At 44.2% G+C, this 24165-nt stretch overlaps 1 protein-coding gene across 3 annotated transcripts in view; it reads left to right on the top strand.

Annotated features, from left to right (window-relative positions):
* The first annotated feature begins 223 nt into the window (after nt 1–223).
* The window catches only part of ACBD6 (acyl-CoA binding domain containing 6), a 140083-nt gene continuing 116141 nt past the window's right edge, over nt 224–24165 (top strand). Inside the window, exons 1-3 of one of the 3 annotated variants that reach the window (XR_009462442.1) lie at nt 224–536; nt 8660–8724; nt 9438–9534. Coding sequence is in view for 2 of the 3 variants with exons in the window: in XM_006272407.4 (XP_006272469.1) it covers nt 360–536; nt 8660–8724; nt 9438–9534 (339 nt within the window). In the remaining variant the exon portion in view is untranslated. Of the gene's footprint in view, nt 537–717; nt 874–8659; nt 8725–9437; nt 9535–24165 lie in introns of those variants that run through there. The other 2 variants (XM_006272407.4, XM_014596041.3) reach the window with 2 other exon arrangements.

Genomic DNA, 24165 nt, shown 5'->3' with positions numbered 1-24165 from the left:
CGGCGCTGCCCTGACCCTGAGCAAGCCCAGCCTATGCCCACATTCCCCCCCGGGCTCAGAGCCCCCTACTGCGCCGCCGCCGCCGCCCGCTACCCCGCAGCCCCGCTCCACGCCCCTCTACCAGGCAGCCCCGCGGGGGGCGGGGGAACCTTTCTCGGCCGGAACCTTCCTGCCTCTGCCCGTGTTTCGCCCGCGCCGCCAACAGCGCTGCACCGCGCGGCACGGAGCGGCTGCCAACGGCTGCTGCCGGGAGCGGGGACCGGATTTCGCGCCGCGCCTCCCACGTGGGTGGGGAGGGGGCCTCACGTCACAGCCCGGCGGGCGCGGGATGGGGCGGGAGTGAGCGGCGCGGCGCGGCCATGGCATCCCCGGAGCCGGCGGCGGGGCTGGGCGACAGCGGCGGGGAGCTCAGCTCGGGCGCGGAGGAGGTGGAAGCGCTGGCGGAGCTGTTCGAGCGGGCGGCGGCGCGCCTGCTGGGGCTGGTGGGGGCGGCCAGCAAGGAGCAGCTGCTCTACCTGTACGCGCGATACAAGCAGGTGAGAGCGGGTTCCCGCCGCCGGGGTGGGGGCGGCTCTGGGACACGCGAGCCCCCCGGGAGCCGGGTGGCTGCGCGGCTCTTAGGCTACTTACGGCGGCTCGGGGCTCTGAGTGACGGGCGCCCCCGGATGAGCGATCCCCTCCCCCCGCTCCGCGTCGGGCAGGACCGGGCTGCACCTCTGCCTCAAGCACTTGTGCCGCTGGCGCTGCCAGTGCAGAGGGTGGCGGGCGCAGGGCTGAGCTGAGGTGCCCCTGGGCCAGGAGGCAGGGCTCCCTCTCATGACAACTGCTGTTTCACCCGTGCCTTCTTCCTCCCCTTGCTCCAGAGCACGGGCGGTAAGTATGGGGGTGCAGCCTCCTCCTCCTGGGTAACTCCCGCAACCTGTTGAGAAACGCTTCTGTGCCACTGGGCTAATGCTGCTTCTGCTCTTCCCTGGGGAGGCCCCCATCCTGCAAGGGGGTCCTGCCCCGTACAGCGCTGCGTAGTTTAGTGGGGCTGCCCTCAAGGACCTGTCCCTGCTTGGCTGATTGCAGGGCCGGGGCATAGATCGGTCTCTGAAAACAGATTGGAGAGTTTCATGTCAGGTTCAGACTTTCTGATCCGTTTCACAATCAGTTTGCATGTGCTGACCCCAGGTACGTGCAACTGGATTCCTTTCATCTAAAAAACGTTTAAAGGAGCCTCTTAAACATTTGATAGTATTATTTTCAAGACACTTTTCCTAAAATCAACAGCTTTTTATTATAAAAAGCAATAATCAGACAGATATGTGACTGGAATAAGTCTGACTGGAAGATTAACGAAAAAGACATTTCCAATTTGCTGACTTTGTGCACCTGACAACACGTTGTGTCGTTAATTTCTGTGTTGCTTTTTTTTTGTACATGCAGGGTCTTAAAAAGACGCAAGGGGAGAATAGACTGTGGTCACTCCAGGGAAAATTAAATTAAAATTAAATTAAAAACCACACAAGGGAAATTTTAATAGGTATGAAGTTGGAGATACGGCCCCAGTCTCTGATACTCCAGTTATGTATCTGACCCTGGGATGATTTGCAGCTATTTTGTAACTGAGTACTTTGTACCATTTATGGCAAGACCCTGAAGTATCTTCCATTTGATCGGAATAATTAGTTGAACTACATATCCCAATATTTTCCTTATTAAATGTTCATCAGTTTGAAACCTAGTCCCTTTAATAGTGGCTTCAGGTAGTATGCCTGCTCTGGGATACTCCTGCTGATATTTTCCAGTTCTAAAGTCCTGTTTTCCCATCTTCGTACGTGATTTTCCCTTCTCTGTTGTGTTAAGAACCTACATGTACAAAAATGTAACACAGAAATTGACTGGACACAGGTGCTTAAAGTCGGTGAATTGGAAATGTCTTTTTTGTTATTCTTTCAGTTCAACTTATTCCAGTCATGTATCTGTCAGATTATTTTTCAAGGTTTGGCTAGAGATGCGTGGCTTGACCTAAAAGTTGTAAGTGAAAATGGCTATGCTTGGGTCATGGACAGACATAACATTTAGAGCACTCTTCAGATGGTGAGCAGACAGAAGTACACACCCTATGAAGTGCTCCGAAAATGCGCTTCAGAGAACAGCAACTTCTTTGAAAACAGAAAGCAGCAACCCTTGATCAAGAAGCAACTTTTTTGAAGTTCTTCAAAATGTTACGTGTGAATACTGTATGGAGTGCAACAGGGGGTTGCATGGTTTCCCAGTGTCCCACAGGGCTCAACTCTTTCCCCTTCACTCCATGAAGAGGCAAAGCGAAGTGTAGAGTAAATCAGTAGTGCTCTCCAATATGTGTTGGGGGTGTGGTGGGGAGTGAAGCTACAGGACTGAGCAACCCCCTATTGTGCTAGCTGGAGAGTAGGGTGATGCAAGCCTTTGCAGTGATTTTGAAATGTTCTCTTTGGGAGGTGTGTTAGCTGAAGTGCTTCATTTTTGAAGCACTTTGAAGTACAGTGGCATTTGATGCATTTTAAAAGTTATGTCTTTCCATGGCCTCAGTCATTTTGGCTTAGCCACATACACTTTCCCACTGATTTTCCTTCCAAAGTGAAAACACTTGTCTCGCTGCTAGCCCTTGAATTCTTTGATAAAAGGGAAGGTGTTTTACTAGGTCATAGGTCAATTTTTCCCAAATTATATCTTGTGGATCATTAATTGTAGTTTGTAGTGAGCTGGATGCCACATGATGCTTGGTTTTCATGTTCTCTGCTGTTTCTAAAAATGTCTTTCTTTTTCTTTAATGTAAAGAAGTACATGGAGAATTGTAGAAAGGGAAGCAAACAAAGAAGCTACAGTGTTAGAGAATGAGAGGATCTCTTCTCTGGAACTTTTTGCAGGGCCAAAGCTGCCATCTGCCAGCAGGAGATGAATGTCTAGGGTGGGGAGGGGGAAGGGACCAAGGCCACCATTAACTGTATTCAGAGGAAAAAAGGACCTTAAGCACAACCAGAATTTAGGACATGCCTCTCTCTACAGCATTTCCTGTTGAGTAACCTAGGTGGTTCCCTCCTCCGTGCTGATTGCTTTGCATTCTGTTATGAGCCACCTAACTGATCAGCATCCAAAGAAGTGAGCTTCAGCTCACAAAAGCTTGTGCTGCATGTGTTTGTGTGTGAGATTATGTATAGAATGTGCGTGCGTGTGATCTACTTTGGTTAGTCTGTAAGGTGTAAATCTGCGCTTGACTCTCCTCATGCATTGTATAGGGAGTTTGTGTGCCTGCCTCAGTGGTTTTCACTCAGGAGCCAAGTTCGTAATTGGATATTGCAAAAAATCAGTGTTCTCATTCCCAAACCCCTTTGTGGATTCAGCCCCAAGTGCCAGGAATTTTGCTGGGGGAGGTAGAAGATGATTGGGAGGCAGAGAATTGTGACCAAAGGAACTTTGGAGGAGAGAGGTTTATCTGTCTATCACTTGATCTATCACTCTATCTATATCTATATAAAATATATATACTGTATCTTTAAAAGGTTTATATACATCTTTCGATATATATATGACAGAATAGCTACTGCATCAAATGTTTGACAAGCCTTTTTTATGCCTAGGAAGTTTCTGTTGCCTGTCACGTAGTCCTTTTATCTTTTAGTGTCTCAAAAGATTTCTTTTGCCTACAACCTAGCCTTTTCTCTATATCTTTAGGTGTCTCATGGCTAAAGTGACAGGGGAAAAGCGTGGTAGCATAATTTATCAACTTTATGATTGCATTGACATTTGATATCAGATTCCAGGGGGTTGCTAGTTGTGAGAGGGGAAATGAAGAGCTTAATGATTGCCTTGAAATAACTAGGAGCTGTTTGTTTGTTTTTTTTCACAAAACCTGTTTGTTCCAAGCAAAAAAGGTTTGTTAAGCTCATTAAGGCATCAGACGTTTCAGTAACTGAAGTTTTTAGGTTACTGCTGCAAAAGCAAGGATGTCCCACTCTGTTTTTGCATCACCCTTTTGTGATGATTATTTAGCCTTGCAGAAGACTCTATTTGCACTGCCTAAACACACTGGTTACGGACAGAGCCTGCATCCTGTGATCCCTATGGGAACATCACTTCTGTTAGAGAGGTTTTTGCATGGATGGGTGCTGCAGGATTGGGCTCCGTTAATTTTAAATTTTGTGGCATTTGCGGATTTAAATCAAAATGGGTAGGACTTAACCCAGTGTTACTCTCACTAATTATAGAAGTTGTATCCATGTACATAATAGGATACACATATATTACTCCAGTGGACAGTGGTACTGCTAGTGCATAGGTGCCGACTCAGATCTGTTCACCATTTGGTATCCCTGGCATTCCTCAGTTTAATGTTTCTTGTTGCTAAAGGCTTTGATTTAAGATGAAACAAAATCATAAAAGAGGTAACAGTAAATAAAGAGAAATCTGTTCAAATGCTGTACTTGATTTATCTAAAACTATTTAGGTATGTACATTTTTTTTTTTTTTAATTTTCACAGTGTTTTATTGGAAACCATTTCAGATTTTTATTGCCCTTAGCTGTGAGTTTGTTTGTGTGGGAGACCTGACAGTAAGAGAGTGAAGTTACTTAGTTGCCGTCTTTAATGAGCTTTTCAGAGCTTGTTACTAAGGATCATTAGGGCTCAGCCTCAGTAAGGAAAGATAAACGGTTTAGTGGTGAGATTGCTATCCTAGGGCTCTAGAGACCTGAGTTGAAATCTCTGCCTTGCCATAGACTTTGTTTGACTTTTGGTAGGTCATTAAATCCCCTGCTTCAAGGCCCCATCAATAAAATAAGGACAGTCATACTTTCTTATGTCATATGGTTACTGGGGTGATAAACACCTTAGATTATGTGACTCTCAGATACTGCAGTGATGGGGCTATACAAGTTACCATGGTGCATATAGAGGAGATCAAAGAAGAGACCAGTACTTTATTGTGCATGATCTGTAATATTTGGAGGAGTTCATAGTATCTATCTAAATCAGTGGTTCTCAACCTTTTTCGTACCAGAACCCATTTGCCAAGATCAATGGCTTGTCCTGACCCACAGTCCCCTGCTGCCCCCCACCCCACCAAAGGCTCAGCTGCCCCCAGCCAACCTGGGTGGCAGTGGAGAAGTCTGGCCTAGTATAGGCTGGAGGGAGGAGGAGGGGAGGCCTGTGGCACCCTCCCCCCTCCCCCCCCCCCCCCCCCCCCCCGGCGCGCTGAGCTGGGGCTCCTATCCCGCGCCAGGCAGTCTGGTGACAGCCCCTCTCACCCCCTGAAGAGCATCTCCTGGCCATCCCACCCCTGTGAGCACAGGCACCAGCCCTTGTATTACCAGCCTGCCCACACAGCTCCCCCAGCCCCTTCCCCTGCTTGTGGTCCTTTGAAATATTATTGTGACCCATGAGTTGAAAAATGTTGATCTAAATGATGAGTCAAGGCAAATCTAGAACTCCAACACTATTAGTGAAAGAGGGCTTTCGACCTGTAGGTGTTTAATTTTGTTTAATCCTAGGTTTCTATATGCCTTATATATATAAATATATGAGCATTAATCCATCAGTCTAGAAGATAAGTACGGGTATTTTGTTTTGCAGCTTACTGTACCACAGACCATTGTTGCCACATTGGATAAGGCTTGGTAAGAGTGATATTTTTCCTATGAGTGAATAGGGAAGCTAACCTATTCCTCTCTGGTCATTTACAGCTAAGCCTCTTACTAATTACTAGTGGTGTTAATACTTCTTCTCGATGCATCATAAAATGGAAAGCAGGGTGTTCACACTGTGTTTTTTTTCTATAGATCATGGTAAGGCATTATTTCTAAATCTGTGCTGGTATCAGTGGTGGTTATGCTATTGGTCAGTATGAGAAAATTGGTGAATGTCAATTGCAGAGGGGTTGGGGAGGATAGAGTCAGGTTTTGCAGAGGATCAAGGATAATTTGTAAGAAAGATAAACGACTCCTGCGATTATTGGGCATTTTGTATGCGTTTTGGAAACTGAATTAGAAAATTGCTAGGCCAAGTTGTTCTGTGATGATAGTAGATCATGTTTCATTTACATTTATCACTTTGTTAAAATGCATTATGCTCAGTTTCTGAGTGCAAAAGAAAATATTTAAAGTGACATAAAAAGAATCAAAATGACTAGAAAAGCATAGTAATATTTAAGCTTTGGAGCCTGCTCCGCATCGGAGAAAAAAATCTGCTTTAAGAGGGCACTGGGGCCAACTGAGAAATGTCATGATTTAAACAGGTAAAACATTTACTGTGAAAGAGTAAATGTAAAACTTTTTTCATTTAAAGTAAAAGTAGCTCATTCCTCTGGTAAAATTCTGAATAAAAAATAGCATATCCTCCAAATTTGCATCCTTTTAGAAGAGCTGAAATGGTTTAAATGATTATGCTAAAAATAAAAACATCTCCTTGAAGTGATGTTAGGTAATCAAGCAGTTTAACTGTTTGAACAGCCAAGAACACTTTCTTGTAGTTTGGATATGTCTTGATTCTTCTCAGCTAGTGATGTCAGAGTAACAAACTGTCACTTTTCTCTACAAAACAAATGCCCATGTGTATTTTTTCAGATTCATTTAAACCTCACAGTTGCTGCCATAGTTCTTGTGTGCTATTTGAACCATGCATTATGGGAGACTTACTATAACATTGCTTTCAAGAGGATTATTTCATTTGGAGCAATGTCAGCAGCAGTCTTGCTCTAAGTGGGCCTCTGGCATGTTAGTGGGTACTAACTGGGAATCTGAGTCGGATATATAGTAATTTATGAATGACTAAAGAATGGCCTCTCAGTCACACATTTAAGGACTCCAGTCAGTTACCTGTGCAGGCATACTTATGCACTTTCTTTAAAAATAATTTCATGTGCCTTTTTTTTTTTTTTTTTTGTAAATCCATTGTCCATCAAGATTATCTTTAAAGTATGTGAAATGAGTCCTGTATGTGCATGCAGGTAAGATGAATCCGGAGGAAGGGGCACTGATGCGCTCTGTCTAGTGTCATGACTCCATAACTGTGGGGGCTGTAAATCCTACTGCAACATACTAATATGTGCCTTTAAATAATTTACAGAGAAGTAGCCAACAGGTGCTAAGTTGTTTACTATCTGTCTTTATTTTCTATGGTACTTACTTGATCCTTTAAGGTAAAATTCAGCATTGAACTCTTCCTGAGCTGCTCTTCAAAGAACGTTGGCCTCTCAACCTTTGTTCCTGACTCAGGTCCCAGTTCTAGCATTGTTCTATGCTTGGAACACTAATTACCACTCCTACCATTGGGGTGTGAGCTCTAGGCAGAGAAGCAGCATGGCTAGCTCGTGCTGGGATGGTCTTTAGGCATCCCATTTATACCATTGCAGGTGAACAGAAGAGTGGCTATTGGATTTCTTCCAATAAAGGCAAGAAAGTGAAGGACTTGGCTTTCCTTACATTAGTGAATATGCTATTGTCTGGAAAAATATCCTGGGTCCGGTCTCTATTTACACTACCGTCTTGTTCATATTTACCTGCTGACTTCAGTAGAACCTTCTTCCTTTCCAGAAAGACACCAACAACTGAAGGGACGATAGCAGCTGGTAGAGAACGTAGCAGTGTCTGTATCTGTGTCCTTCTGGACAGTGGCAGAACCTGTAGTCTGCTTGGCAGAGGTGGTATAACTGCCTGCAAAAGAGAGGGTTCTGCTAGAGAAGAGTTATGAGTTCTGCTAGCAAAACTTTGTAGTGTTGAGTAGGCTTAGGTCTTTTTTTACATGAGTGGTCTATTTAAGAGGGTCTTAATGCAAATGAGCATTGAGCCCTTGTGTCTACATGTAGAATTTGCTAACCCTCTCCAAAATGTGAGATCACCACCATCTCATCTTCAGTATTTGTTCTCTCCACCCCAACATGTTGTTCTGATTAGCACCCATCCATTAACATTTTTCTGGTTGCTAGTTTCCTTTTCTTTTCTTTTTTTTCTTGCCTCCCTTCCTGAATGGAGTTTGTTGTTCCTATCTACTCCTACTTTAACACTTTGTTTCTGACCAATTGGTTCATCCCACCATGCTGCAGCCTGGACTCACTTTTCAATGTCTGGTGCTTCTCTTCCTGCTCCTGTGCTGCTGGATGCCTCTGGAGGAAATTGAGAAAGCAAGTGGCCTTTCTCCACTACAAGTTTGTCCTCTTTTATTCAACATGACCATCAAAGGTAATTAAATAAAGCCTGTTCCATTAGGCTTTGTGCAGGAGGAAGTAAATTTCATCCTCCACTGTTTTAGCTGTGTAGCTACTCCAAACAATGGGATTTCTTTCTAGTCTGGTGGAGGATGAAATATTCAGATTGGTAATCAAGGTAATGTTGAGTAAAAATGTATGCAGAAAAAATGAGCTGCATATCAGAATTTTCCCTTACATCCTTTACAGAAAACAACAGGAAGCAGAGGTGCCATTGTCTGTGGGAGATGGTTTAAATATAAAAGGGGGTTGAAGGTTTTTCAGGAAAGACCTGAGGTGTACAACTCTTAATCTGATAAGAGTATAAATTTACTCTGAGATCAAGAGGCTAACAGATCTTTAAACCTGCTGACATGAATTGGCTAACTAATTATAATCCTATGTTAAACTTGCCTCTCTCAACTATTTGTTCTAACAAAGGACATTTTATCCTCTTTAGGTCAAATTTGGGACCTGTAACACTCCAAAGCCCAGCTTCTTTGATTTTGAGGGGAAGCAGAAATGGTAAGAGGAAATCCTTGCAATTCCTAAAAATGTTTGGTAGTTTTTGTCATTTCTTTTAGATGGTTTGCAGTCGGGGGGACCTAGAATGTTGCTCTACATTTACTCTCTCTTGTTCCCTTTCTTAACAATTGATAGAGCTGACCACAGGATAACAGCTCTCAAAAGTTGCTGCAAAACAGGTTTTGAAATTTGTTGTCATTTCATTGCTGGAATGTCTAAAGAGATAGGTTGTGTTGTCATCAATAACATGCTAATCTTGGAATATGGACAGTTGAGGTTTAAATCACTGTAACTCAATTTTGAGCAGAGCTTTACATCCCAGGTCATTCTGTATTGGTCAGAGCAGTGACTTGAATGTAGGTCTCTCACTTCCCAGGCTAGTATCTTGTCTACCCAGCTATAGAATTTCTCTTGTCTGCTGGATCCCAAAACTTTTCTAATGACATTTTTTGTGGAAAGAAGGACATCTCTGTGGAACATTTTGGCTTTAATAAAACTGTACATGTCCTAGGCAGCTGTAATTACTAAGAATTTCCGTGGTGATGCTGTGCGGCATATTGATTTTAGGCCTGACTAAAGGATTGAGGATTTTAAGTTGGGTAAAAGATCTGTTTGCTGTTCCTGATCAGAATGTTTCACTTCGGTAACAGAGAATAAGAATGGTTTTATTAGTTATTTTGAATTAGTCATTTATCTTTTGCTTTGTACCCCAGGGAAGCGTGGAAAGCACTGGGAGATTCAAGTCCTCACCAGGCTATGCAGGAGTACATTGCCACAGTGAGAAAACTGGATCCCAGCTGGAATCCTCAGGTAGGATAAATTAAAATAACATTAAATAAAATAACAATTAAAGAGGTGTTGTTTTTTTTTTATTGCATGGGTAAGTATTTGATGGGTCTTCATCTAAGAGAGCTCCGGGTTATTAATGAAATTATAATTCAGTGACTAGGAAGCTTAACTTCAGGCATATTAGTTTTAAATAACCCACAAAGCATGTTTTGCCCACCTTTTTATTTTGAGAGGTAGTCTCTCTATGTAACTAGTGTTTAAGCACTGCCTCCTTTTAGGAATGTGTTTATGTAACTTCTTTCCTTTTAACTGGGCTGCATTATAACAACAAGATATGGTACTTACCAAGTGTTTGTAGAATTACAAGGACACTGTGGAACATCTGTCTCATGTATGATTTAAAAAATACTTATTTCTGTGAAATAAATTCATGTTGACTATCTAACAGTAAGCATATTTGCAGTTCTATGGCTACTTCAGCTTAGAAAAGAGAGACTTCATTTCAGCACGAGAATTTGATATCCATTTCCAGTTTTGATATCTTATATGGCCTTTGGTTACTCATGAAACTTCTCTACCTTAGTTTCCTCATCTGTAAAACAAGGATATTAGTACTTCTGCCATAGTAGACTCTTGCAGCATAAGTTTATATTTGCAAAATGTTGAGAGGATGAAAAGTGTATGTATGTATCACATATATAGTACCAATGAAGAAATGACCGTGTTGTTCAATCCAGTTAACATGCAAAAAAGTCTGTGACTTGCTAGAAAAAAATCCAGAAAAAGAATGAATACATGAAAATGCCTTGATGCCTGAAGTTCATCAAGTACTCATCAAATGGGATATACATTTTCTTCACCCTTATGGATGCATCATTTCATGCAGTTCCTATCTGTAACTTGAAATGGGATCTGTCCATATCTGCTGTCTGGAGGTGACAAGTTCAAATATGGGTATTTATTCTCTGAAATAAGAAATTAGGACATAAATTCAAGAATCTATTTTGCTTTTCAAAACTTGTTTCATATTTAAAAAATGGAACCACACAGCAAATTAGGCAGCACACTCTAGTACACTTCTCATCAGACATTGAGTGTTTATGTCCTTCACCTGTCCCATTGACTTCATTGGAAGGTAGATAAGTAGGCCAACAGATGGTCTCGTGCTAATTCAGTTGTAAGAGGATTGCAGAGTTTACAAGCTAAAGAAACAGAGGCACTGTCAAAAGTGATAGGCCTGAAAATAGATTTACCTGGACTGTGCCAAATCAGTGTTCTTACCTTGAGGAGTTGATCATTATCTTTTCTTCTGTTTTAGTTCAAAAAATGTTTTTAAAAAAGCTTATGAACTTAGTGTGGAATGGGTCTCCCTAGGCGTTGAATTCTTTGGTTCACAATACATACAGAAGCCAGGCATCCTCCCTTATTCAACTTTTTGACCGTAATAGGATGTTCAATCTCCAAGTTCATTCAAACCTTAGTGCTTCTAGAGCTATTAAATATTGGGGGCAATTTCTGCAATGTGGACACTTTTTTTCTATAGGGAAGTGAGCTGAGATCGATGCCCAGTCAAATTTTAGTCTTTAATTTATAACATTTTTGTTTGTAAATTCCGTGCAACTTTGAGAGCTCTAGCATAGTAGTTCAGAGCAATATCAGCAGCAGCAATATCAGACACACTAGCTTGCTTGTTGTGGGTTTCATACTCAATGACTCTTTTTTTCCCCCTTTATTTTTGTATTATATTTTTAGTCCAAGAAATATTTGTTTCTGGGATTCTGGATAGACTGTAAGGCCAGGTCCGCACGAGCAGGGGTATGTCTTTGCAGCGTCACAAATAGTAGCAGTACAAATTTGTGCCGCTACTTTGTGCCACAGTGCACACCCCTGCCCGTGTGCTTTGCAGAGGGACACTTGTTCTGCTGCTCAGTGTGCTGTAGCAGGGGGCTGGCTTGGGCGCATTGTACCTTGAGACAGGGGAGCAGTAGAGCCCCCATGCTGAGGTACATAGAGCCAGCCCAGAGCTGCCTTCTGTCTCAAGGCACGCTGCGCCCCAGCTAGCCAGGGAGCGACTGGCTGGGGTGTAGGGGTGCCTCAGCAGGGGGGCTCCGCAGCATGCGGAAATCCCAGTAGCAAATTTTGCACTGGTGCTGCAAAATTAGCAGTGCTTCACACTGATTAATGTGCAACTCATACGGTTTATAGCACTGCAAAGAGGTTTGCAGCACCACAAACCGTGTGTGCCTGCACACATGGATCAAGCCAAAAAGGGAGTCAGTGTTCAGTCAGCAGGGCCTTAAATGTCCTTGTGTGTCATCTCCATTCAGAAGGGAATACTTGTTACCAGCAGGTTTTATTGTTCTTGTATATGAAACCACAGGAAGTGTCTGTTTGAGGAATTAAGAATTTTCCCCTACAGAATATTTAACATCACATTTCAGGAGGTCTTGTATGGATTTTCATTTGCGTAGATGTACACTCTTTTTCTCAAAGGTTTAAAGATAATGGCAAGCAACTTTTCTGCATGTTTCCAATGTTCCAACTGTAATAGTGATGAAAAGTATATAAGGATAATAATAAAAGTTGTCTTGTTTGATGTGCAGTCTCCAGAGCTTAGACTCCAAATTTCAGACCTTAACTAGAATCCTTGTTCTGCAAGAGAGCTAGAAATGTACTGAAAGAGGTTACGGGGGTGTAGGTTGTAGCTGTGTTGGTCTAAGGACATAGGCAGACAAGCTTCTTTGGGTGAATCTGATATCCTTTATTAGACCAACATAAATAGTTGGAAAACAATTATTAAGCAAGCTTTTGGGTTCAAAAACCCTTTGTCAGGCTAAGGAAGTTTCGGCAGTTGGTGTGTACTCTTCCAGCCTGTCTCTCACCCATTGACTCCTCAGTCTACATTTTCACTGACTACCTGTCTTGTATGCACACCAGCCCAGCCTCTGGCTTCTTTACTTTCCATTCCATCCAGGAAGAGCACACACCAACTGCTGAAAAGGAGAAGGTAATCTAGTTCTGGAGCCCTTTGTGCAAGAGCAGAGCCAATGTAAAAACAATGGTAAAGAAAAACTACCTACAGTATTTGTCTTTTTAAACTTCTATGATTGTGATTTTGTATTATCTCTACTTTCATTTAATTGCATGAGTTCCACTATCTTGCAGCCACAAGAGGGAGCTGTATTCATTATAATAACTAAGGTATACTTGTCGTAAAATGATAGTAAAAGGTAAGTCATTGTAGTCTTCACATTTTAAATTGAATTTAAAGAAAAGATTTGTGGGGACACTCCTGGGTGCTCTGTTGCTATCTCTTTCTTTACCTGATCTACTACTGGGTCATGACGTTTTAGGATTTTCTTATGTGTTTTGTTTGTTTGTTTGTTTTTTTACCCCCATGCAGTCAGTAGATTATGAATAAAACAGTAGTTATGTGCCTGGTGGGATTTTTTGAGAATAAAAAGTGGGGCTCTTGTTAGTAACTTGACAGATTTAGCTCTTTGGAATGGATTAAAATTGCTAGTACTTTAAAAACATAATTAGAATGTGCTACTGGGTTTTAAATGTCCTTTGCAAAACTACTTCTTAACTTCAGGCATCTGTTGTTAATAAGATACCTTGGTATTACCATATTTTCTCACGTGCAGCATGCCCCTGTATATAATGCACATCTTGCTTTTTTAAAAGCAGCATGAAGAAAAATAGATTGTTCCTTGTAGTAACTGAGTAGCAGTAGCTAAGGAGCTGAGCCAGCTCCTGTGCTTGCTGCCAGCTCCATATACCAGGTCTGAGGCAGTGTTCAAGGCCAAGTTGTATGCCAGGAGGCTTCCCACATGTCTAAAAGTTTGACAGTGTGGGAGCAGTAAGAGCATTACTTGCTGTGGCTCCCAGAGCCATGGCAATTCATGCTGAAATTGCTCCCCTGCTTCCAAATTTCTTGGGTCAGAGGTAGCCCCATGGGCTGGATGGCTTGGCTCTGCAGGCCAGATGTGGCCTTCAGGACCTTTTGAGCACTACTGACATACCCTGCTCTTACTATATTTCCTTGAATATAATGCACACACTAATTTCTATGAACTGGGTTTTGGAGAAAAGGTGTGTGTGTGTTATATGTGAGACAGTATGGTCATATATTTTCCCCTTAATAATTTCATCCTGTTACTTCTCATGAATCTTATTTGTATTATTTGAAATAATTTCTTTATTGTTTGAGTGCTTACTCTTTTCATACCCTCCCCCACACACACACCTGTGCCTGTCTCTCTGTCTCTCCCTCTTATTGCATGGTCACACACGCACACACACACACACCCCCCCCCCAACCTCCTGCTTCCAGCCCTGTGCTTCCATGGTCTGGCAGTGCAGCGGGGGTTCATGTTGTGCTGGAGCCGCAGGTGGGCAAGCAGGCAAGGAAGCAGTGAAAGCTACGGCAGGCAGAGGCTTCTTGTTGGGGGGGAGGGCTGGGCCGGCCTTGCTCCTGAGTCCTGCTGGCTTCACCTGGGTCCTACCACCCTGGGTAACTGTCATCTTTGACAGGGAGCCAGGAGCAGATAAATATTACTTTTCTGATTTTTTTTAGGGGCTCCGCGGGCTGGATAGAATGGCCTGGCCAGGGGCGTATTTTCCCTGCCCCTGTCTTAGTGGTTATTTACTGCTTAGCTAATGATCAGTAGTTTGACTTCTACCCTTTCCTTGGTTTCAGGATTTTTTTATGCTTTCTCTTCGAGCAGAATACCTGCAACTAATGTCAAGGCTAAATCCCTCCATACCTGTCTCCGTTCTATATAATGCCAGATTCCTCCACTTCCCTTCATCTTCTGCCTCTATTGCATCCATCATTTCACCTTGCTCTCTTTGTTTAGTCTCTTTAAGTTAAGGTTCTAGTAAATTTGAAAATAATTTCTTCGTCCAACTTGACTTTGCTTGCATGCTTCAGTGATATCTTCCATCATTTAAGTCTATCTATATTCTTCTCCTATTCAGGTAGTAACTTACCACAAAGGAATAACTTAAAATGTGCTTATTCTTTTAAATATAAATGTTTCATGTACCTTATCATAATATTTCCCTGGACACCATAGTATTGCATATCCAGTTCTTGCTTCCTATCTCAGAAAAACTGTTTCACTTCTCTTCTTCCTGCTTCATTGGCAGCATCTGAAATTTTGCCTTCTGTTGGTGTTACTGGTATGTGTCTAAGGTTTGCCCATCTGTATCCCAGACAGCCATATATTTAATCAGTCCCTAGATGCATTCTTTTCTCCTTCTCCACTTCCATGTTCTATTTCTGTACTATTTATTGTCACATTATTGTGTAAGGCTTTTCGTGTTTTAGGGTGCAGCTGCTACAAATGTCCAGCTCGGGATCCTTAAAATTCTAGTTTTTTAGGCAGATTGAAACACTGTAATCATAAACCTTGGGGCTGGTCCCCACACATGCACACATGCATACACGTACACACACACAGTAGCAGGCTACAGAGTCAGGTATACCTATCCTACAAGCGCTGGAGTCTGTCGTTGAGGCTTCTTTCAGTGTGGTGTTTGTTATCTTCCAGAAGGGGGTCACCGGCTGGTCCTTCTGGCTGGACAGGTCTGGTCGAGTTGGAGATCAAGAGGGTGCCACTGAGGGTCACTTTTCACTGCCTTTTATCTGTCCTTGGCAGACTTTGGTGACTCCCCAGTTTTCAGGTTTGCCCAACCCAGGGGTCATTGACCCTCGTGGGACTTCCCCCCCCTTGGTGGCTACTGGACGGCATCTGTCAGCCCCAGGGGTCGTCCGCATGTACGTGCAGGTTTGGGAGTCTGTTGATGAATTTAGAATAGGGCTCTGGGAGTGGTCGATCTGGAGATATTCAGCCCAAAAGTTGGTCTCTGGTGTTGATTAACTCAGGCCAGGGCTTCTAGCCCTTGATCAGTGACGTTTAGAGATTTCCCGGTTGTTACATTGTCTTCTATTGAGTTCTTCGGTTGGTTGATCTGCAGCTTCCAGGTGATAATTGCTGTGTGCTACCTTGTTACACATTCAATCACTGATTCACTGGCTCTTTCAGGGGCCAGCCTGATACAGTGAAGGACAGTTTGATTCCTACCCTTGTTAACACTGTTACAATGTATAACTTACTAAAACACATTTAGTTGAAAGTTGAAAGGTGAGGAGTATAAAATATAAGCTACAAATGCCATGGCGCACAAATAGATAAAAATACCAAAATACAAGGGGAGATACAAAATGCACACATACAAATTTCAAAACACAATTCCTTATCTTAAAGTGAAAGAAGGAGGAAGGAAGGAAGAAAAGGTAGAAGAGGAAAAACTTATCCAAGTAGGGGGGAGCAACTGCAGGCAAGAGGAAAAGGGGCTTTCTGCTACACAACCACACACAACAGTAATATCATTGGTTGAACAGGTTGGCAGTTGCTGTGGGACAAGGTTTGGGGTTTTTATGAGCTGAGAGGGCATGAGAGGCTGTGGTTGAGTAGGGAGCAAGGCATCATACATCTATATATTTGTTTATGTATTTATTTCTCTTAATACTTGAGACACAAAACATACCCAAATTGGTTTTGTGGAGTTATACCCTTCTTAATTTCATCCTCTGCTCCCAGGAGTTTATTTTGCCATCATAAAAATTCCCTTCAGATTTAAAATGCAGTTGGTTTAAAATCAAAGATGAAGCATTTAAAACTTTCACAGTCTCCAGTTGCATGCTGCTATGAGCAGGAATAGGGAGAGGTAAAAAAGGGGCCTCTTTTGTGCCAGTATTGTTGATTCATAGATTATAGTCGGAAGGGACCCAATGGATCATCGTGTTCTACCCCCTGCCCCTGGCAGGAAAGAGGTCCGAGGTCAGACGACCCCAGCCAGGTGATTGTCAAGCCTCCTCTTGAAGACCTCCAAGTTAGGTGACAGTACCACCTCTCTTGGAAGCCCATTCCAGACTCTGGCCACCCTTATTGGAAAAAAAATTCTTCCTAATGTCTAACCTAAAGCTACTCTCCACTAGTTTGCACCCATTATTCCCTGGGGCGCTTTGGTAAACAGCGCATCACCAATTCCCTGCTGTCCTCCCCTGATGAATTTATAGGTGGCCACAAGGTCACCCCTCAGCCGTCTTTTGTATAGGCTGAAGAGATCTAGATCTCTCAACCTGTCCTCGTAGGGTCTTTCACGGAGACCACTGATCATGCGGGTGGCCCTCCTCTGAACCCTTTCCAGGTCCTCCGTATCCCTCTTCAAGTGCGGCGCCCAAAACTGGACACAGTACTCCAACTGCGGCGTGACCAATGCTGCATAGAGAGGGAGCATCACCTCCCTCAGTCTGTTGGTCATGCATCTGCTAATACATGACAAGTGATTGGCTTTGTTGATGGCCTTGTTGCACCGCCGGCTCATGTTCATCTTGGAGTCAGCTATGACTCCAAGTTCTCTCTCAGCCTCTGAGCTGCTGAGGAGGACATCCCCCGACCTGTAGATGTGCTGGGGATTCCTCCTTCCTAGGTGGCGTACCTTGCATTTATCTTGTTGAATTGCATCCTATTACATTCTGCCCATTGATCTAACCTGTCCAGGTTGACCTGTAACTGCTCCCTGCCCTCTGGTGTATTAACTTTGCCCCATAATTTGGTATCGTCTGCAAACTTGGAGAAGGTGCTTAACACATCCTTGTCCAAATCGCTAATTAAGTTATTAAATAATACCAGCCCAAGGACCGAACCCTGTGGGACCCCACTGCCCACCTCCTTCCAGGTTGAAAATGACCTGTCAGCCATCACTCTCTGGGTACGGTCCCTAGGCCAGTTAGCCACCCACCTGACTGTGTAGGCGTCCACTCCACAGCCCATTAGCTTCCATAGAATAGGATGCGAAACTGTGTCGAAGGCCTTCCTAAAATCCAGGTAGATGACATCAGCCCCCACTCCTGTGTCAAGGCAGTGTGTGACCTGATCATAAAAGGCTATAAGGTTTGTCAGGCAGGATCTACCTGCGATAAACCCATGCTGGTTTCCTTTCAGCATCACTTCTCCTGCTGGGCTTTCACAAATACGGTCTTTGATGATTTTTTTCTAGTACTTTTCCAGGGATAGAGGTAAGACTGACTGGCCTAAAGTTACCCAGCTCCTCCCTTCTCCCCTTCTTAAAAATGGCGACCACATTGGCCTTTTTCCAGTCCTCAGGGAGCTGTCTGGAGCACCATGAGAGCTCAAACAGCTGTGCCAGCGGCTCAGCAATGACGCTGGCCAATTCCTTCAGCACCCGTGGATGGAAGTCATCCATGCCAGCTGACTTGTACCCATCCAGCCCTTCCAAGTGCTCCTTAACTAAGTCAGCACTAACCTTTGGCAGTCTGGTGCCTTTTGGACATCTGCCTATGCTCATGGTGTGGGGATTGTCTTGGTCAGTATTAAGGAATACTGAAGCGAAGAACTCATTGAAGAGCTTTACCTTTTTGTCTGTGTCAACCACCAACTGATTTGATTTGTCCTGCAGGGGCCCTATGCTACTCTGCACCTTCTTTTTGCTCTCTATATATCTGTAGAAGGACTTTTTATTGCCCTTGATTGTTGTAGCCAACCTAAGCTCCAGTCCTGCCTTGGCCTGCCTAACTGACTCCCTGCAATAGCGCGCCAGGGTGGTGTATGCCTCGTTGGTGGCTGCCCCCTGCTTCCACTGCCTATATATCACTTTCTTTGCCCCCAGTCTTTCCTGAAGCTCCCTGTTCAGCCAAGGGGGCTTTTTATCCCCTTAGTCCCTCTCCTGTGTAAGGGGATAGACTCCTTTTGTGTGACAAGGATCACTCCCTTGAGAAACTTCCAACCCTCTTGGACCCCCATTAGCCCAATGCTCTTGAGTTCGGCCACCTCACTAACTAGGTTCCTAAGTTTAGTAAAGTTGGCCCTTCTGAAGTCTAAAACTGTAGCATCACTGGATATTTCTGTCCCCCTTTGCTGGGTAGTGAACTCTACCAAGTGGTGGTCACTATCACCCAGGTTACTGTGTACCCGCAGGTCCCCCATGAAATCGTCCCCTGTTGCTAGGACCAGGTCTAGCAAGGGGCTACCCCTGGTGTACTGGACACCATCTGGGTTAGGTGGAGGTCCTGCACACAGTGTAAGAACCTCCTTGAGCGGCTTGTTTTGACTGCCTGTTCCTCCCAGCTGATGTCTGGGTAATTTAGGTCCCCCATGACCACTGCCTCCCTCACCTGTATGGCATCTGAGAGCTGCTTGGAGAATACCTCGTCTAGCTCGTCATCCTGGTGAGGAGGTCTGTAGTAGACCCCCACTACCAAGTCCTTCTCCCCTGGCCCCCCCTGGATCCTGACCCACAATGCCTTGGTATTCCCCTCCTGCACTCCTGCCTTGATAGAAGATGTGTACTGCTCATTAACATAGAAAGCTACACCCCCGCCTTTTTTCCCCACTCTGTCTCATCTATATAACCTGTACCCCTCAATGTCTACCGCCCAGTCGTGTGTAGAATCCCACCATGTTTCGGTTAAGATGACTAGGTCGTACAGCGCGCTAGTGAGCAGGAGTGTGAGCTCCTCCTACTTGTTCCCCATACTCCTGGCATTCGTGTAAAGACATTTTAGCCCCCCAGTGGGTGCTCTTGGTGTCCCTTTGCCTTGATGGCACATGTTCCCCTTAGTGCTTACCTGAAGCACTGAAATTGATACTGTGCACATGATATAAACTGTATAGATTTTGTGAGGGATTGTTATTTTCTGCAGATTATAGACACAAATTATAGTATGTATGCCTCTGTAGAGAAATAGGACAAGGAAGTATTCCCAGTTATTGTTTCCCCATATCATGAATATTGACATGCTAAGCCTCGGCACAGTCAATTCAGTAAAAATAATAATAAAAAACAACTTGAATTCATTTAGCTCTCTCTTTAGTTCAGAACTTCCATGCGTATCCACTGACTGTAACTTTGGCACACTGACTAAAAGAGCATATGGGGGCTACCTCTGAATGCCACCAACAAGCATGCCTTACCCAGCGACTCCCACACCAAAGCCCAGAAATTAGGCAGTGTAGTCAATTTAGCATAGCCTAGGGCAGGGATGGTTAACCTGTTGCACAATTACCACAAGTGGCATGGGCAACCTGTATAACATGAGGCAAATTGGGGAGGGAACCGGCAGCATAGCAATAGATAGGGCAGGAAGCAGAGGAGGAGATCAGGCAGGGGGCATAGAGTAGGTAGCAGAAAATAGAGCAGCAGACTGGGCAGAGAAAGAAGATCAGAGTGGCACTTGGGGAAGGTGCAGGGCTAATTTGTGATGTCTGTCAAAAAAATTGGCCCTGTGTCCTTGAGCATGTGCCCAAAGCCATGCTTAGGCATGTCTGGGTTGTGTGCCCAGGGCTGCTCTGCACCAGCTCACTGCACGACTTGCGGGATTTAATGTATATTGAACAGAAATGGGTAGATGACAGTGCTCCTGGCTTGCCACAGGGGCAGTGCAAACATGCCATTTAGTCCTCTTGTCCCAGGTCTTACGTTTGTAAATTTGCCTGGTCCCGTTGCTCCTATTTATTCTACCTAGATTCCCAACTTCATTTTTACCCAGATCTTCAACCAGCCTTCCTTTTGCCTTGCCTATGGGCATTTCCTTATGGTCTCTAAAATCTCAACCAGGCACAGAACACTGGCATGTACTTCTTACTGGCGACAGGAGCTGCATTTCTTTATCTTCATTACAGGATCCATTTTTGAAATGAGAATGACATTTACACAGCTTGGGTTTGATGCTGAAGTATTTGAAAGGAAAATTTAAGACTTAAGCAAAATTGTCTGTCCTTGCAGTGGAGACTTTGTGGAGGAGCTTCAATGTCACTAACTAAATTACCATTTTTTATTAACCTTGTGATTCAGTGGCTTGTGAATAAAATTTTACCAATAATACAAAAAGTTGAATTCTTCCCTATACCATATTTACATGAATACAACATGAGGTCTTTTTTTCTCTAATCAGCACATGGAAAAAAGTCCCTCATCATATATCCAGATACAAGGAAACCTTATTAAATACACAGCCTATCAGTAAACTGTTGCCAAAGATCAGCATGTGCTCAGTAATGAAAACCAACTATGAAGTTGATTAAATGAAGCTAACACTGAGCATGACTATAAAACACATGGCCCATTTTGGACAAACATACTGATGGGCACCTACCACAAAATTAGTGCAGCCCATCTAAATAAGATATGTGGTAGTGCCTGTTGCATTCAGTCCTCCTCGGCACCAACTCCTTTTCAAGTCATGTTGAATCACTACATTGAATATATTTCGATTTCCTCTTCACTGCTGCAGCTGAGTTGCACTTTCTTTCCCATTTCCAGTGGTTCTTGTTTCTTCCCCGGTCTTAAGTGTCTGGCAAACATCACCAGATGGGGGCCTTTACACCCCTTGGTAGTGACCTGGCTCCTGCTCCGTTCTGGCTCTAGGTTACCTACCCCTTTAACCCTGTCATGCCTTGATGTGCTCTGTTACCTTTGAAAAAGGAAGCTGCCCCAGGTTTCTAGAGCAAACTCAGCCTTCTATCAGCAGATCTCTCTCAATCTCTCCTGATCCTCAACCAGCCTTCCTGCTAGGTATGCCCTCCTGGCCTCTATGTGTCCCCAAGGACACCTGATGCTTTATGGGCTAATCAGGCTGCAAACCTCCCTGACAGCCATGCCCATGCTTCACAGATGTTACCAACTCACACTTAGGTGGGGCATTTTGCCCTCAAGCCAATGTCTGGCCACTCCAGGCCCTCACACACTCATCAGGACCTCTGCCCCATTCCTTTAAATGGCCCCTTGCTGCCTAGTCCCACCATACCAGGCCAAGCTCCTGGGTCCCAGCCCCATCAGTTGAGTCTCTTGGGGTCTCTGCCTTTTGTCTTTCAGCACTGACCCTGCATTGGCTCTGCCTCAGCCCCACTTTGGGCACTGAGTCTGCTTCAGCTCTCCAGGCTTCCTAGTCCCCAAGCTCTGCCCCTTTCTGGGCTCTGGCCCCCTGGTCTCCAAGCTCTGCCCTTCCCTGGGCCCTCTGGTCTCAGGCCTCTGATGGCACCCTGAGCCTGACCCTGAGCCAAGACTCAAGGTGATTACATGTCTTCTAGGCACTAATGGGACCTCCAAAACCACCCCTCACAATCACAGCAAAACCACTGGTTCAAACCACAAGACTATGTAAAAAGCTCTCTGGCTACAACAGAGAACTATCCCCCACACTGGGTCTCAACATAAACACCCACTTCCCAACTTGACCACCCCGCAGTCTCCCTGCTTCCCTGTAGGCTGTAGGTATCTAGTTAGCAGGTCTTGGTGCCTCTTCTGTCATCCAGGTAGTCTTCTTTAGCCTCCTGCTCCTGAGCTCCTTCCCTTGCAGCTTGCAGGACCACACTGACTGCCCTGGCTCCAGCCCTGGCTTATATTTCATTCAAGCCCTGCCCACTTCTGGTGACTTTCTAGCCCTGGCCCAGCTCTCTCTATCCACTTCTGATGGGCATCTTGCTGTTGCTACCCTGACACACCTATAGCCATTTGTCTCTTGCTTAGACAGGCTACGTCCTATCATATGATTGCTATGCAACTAGCACAACAATGGGTACTTTGGCTGCCTGTGCCCTTGCAGGTCACTTTTACTAGGTTGCCTGAGCACTGTTTACTACTGTTTTCCACTCAAAAGTAACACTTGCTCTCTGATACACCCTCTCAGCCTGTTGTTCATGATTAGTGTGCCCCTGCCCTCCAGGAGATGAAGCTGGGCCAGGTTCATCTGCATATACATTTTTGTAGGATCCCAGGATTCATGACAAAATTATTCGGTTGCAGTCATAAGTTGGGGGCTAATTAGGGCATGAATCCTTTGTGGTGGGGTATCTGGAGTACACGTGTACTGAACAGTCCTGAGCTATGGGGTCACCATGGCTTGAAATGGTATTAACTTTGCTGGGGCCCAGCTCAGTGAACTATATGATAAATCATGATCTTTTTGGCTTTGGATTAATATGGTGCATCATTTAGGCTATATGTAAGTAGGTACAGAAATGGTGCTTAAATGTGTGTTTATAGAAGACCTGTGCTAAAACTTGCAGAAGTTCTGAAAAAGGTAAAACACATCAATTCTGGATGAAGTAGGTCTCTGGGTATAGGTCAGTGTTTTCAAATTTGCTCCACACATCCGTGTGTTCAGAGAGAGCTGCGTCTGAGAGTAGTGAGTGGGGAAAGGGGCTGCAGGAAGAAGTTGGGGTTCAGAGGGCAAAGCTTCCCCTTCCCCCCCCCCCCCCCTGAATTTTCTCCCCTGTAGCATTGGGAGTGGGACAAATTCAAGGCAAATCTCCAATGATTAGATTCTATACCTGGAAAATTATAACAAATATATACATTTTCCTTATATAGAATCTGACAATTGGGGGTCATCTTATATTCAGGGTTGTCTTATATTTGAGTAAACATAGTTATAAGGCAGGGGTTGTCAACTGGGGGTACACGAGTGCCGTAGGGCATATGCGCGGGCGGGGATGGAGTGCTACCATGCAACTTCCCGTGCTGCTGCCCAGATGCCAACCGCCCGGACATGAGGGGTGGGGGAAGCTCGCATGTGGCAGCTGCTGCCGCACACTTCTCTACATCCAGCCGCCGGGGGTACGCTGATCCAAAAAGTCTGAAAACCCCTATAATAAGAAAACAGTCACTAGAGCCTCAGTAATATCTACACAACTCTTGGGTAAACCCAGAAAATGGAACTTGAGTTCAAAGAGGATGAGGACTCCCAGACTTGCAGAGATAGATTTGTATCCCCACCCCTTAGATTCTTGTGATGTTTGAACTTCCCCATTGCTGAGTTCTGAAGGGAATAAATGTACATGTATTTTTGTAACTGCTCTTCTCTGCTGTTTTAAAAATTGCTTTTATGCATTTCATGGCAGAGTAATTGAAACGTACACAAAATACTACTACTCTTGTGGTGGTGTCAGAGTAGAATAGAGCACCAAATTCAGAGATGCCAGTTGAGGATGCAGAGCTTATCTCATAAAACAAAAACAAGCTTATTTTTGCAACTTCATTTGCTTTTAAGACTGTAGCTGCAGGGACAGAGAGCTTAGAGGGAATGACATGAATGGAATTAGTCTGGCATAGCTGTCAGCCTGTGTTTTTGCAGAGGGTACGGCAGGGGGCAGTATTTCATAACATGGGCATCCAGTCATTGACGGTTCAGCTGTCTGCATCCCTGTGTGCTTCATACTGTTCAAGTAACATTTCTCCTTCGCATTTGAAATGTTAACTTGCTTTTATTTAAAATATATAAGGGAGATTCACAATTCAAAGAGACTAAAAATTAGGAAAAGTAGTTTCTAGATTTGCAGCATAGCTCATGGTGTTCATGGGTTATTGTCCATTTGGATATTCTTGATGTAATCTAGTTGCAAATGATATAGGTTGATTCTTAAATTGCTTAGTATTTTATATTTGTAGGTTTGGTCCAGAACCAAGCTTAAAATCTATATAACAACAAACAGCAAGTCGGTATCCAAATATTGCAAGACTAGAAGTTAGAAATCCAGACCTGAGTTTTTCCAAAGCTTGGTTTTGATCCTCAAGATTGGATTATTAGAGGCAGGCTTGAGCAACAAGTACTGGTGTGTA

This window comes from Alligator mississippiensis, chromosome 5, assembly GCF_030867095.1.
Source record: "Alligator mississippiensis isolate rAllMis1 chromosome 5, rAllMis1, whole genome shotgun sequence".
Lineage (NCBI taxonomy): Eukaryota > Metazoa > Chordata > Crocodylia > Alligatoridae > Alligator > Alligator mississippiensis.
This window is presented reverse-complemented; position numbering and strand designations above follow the sequence as displayed.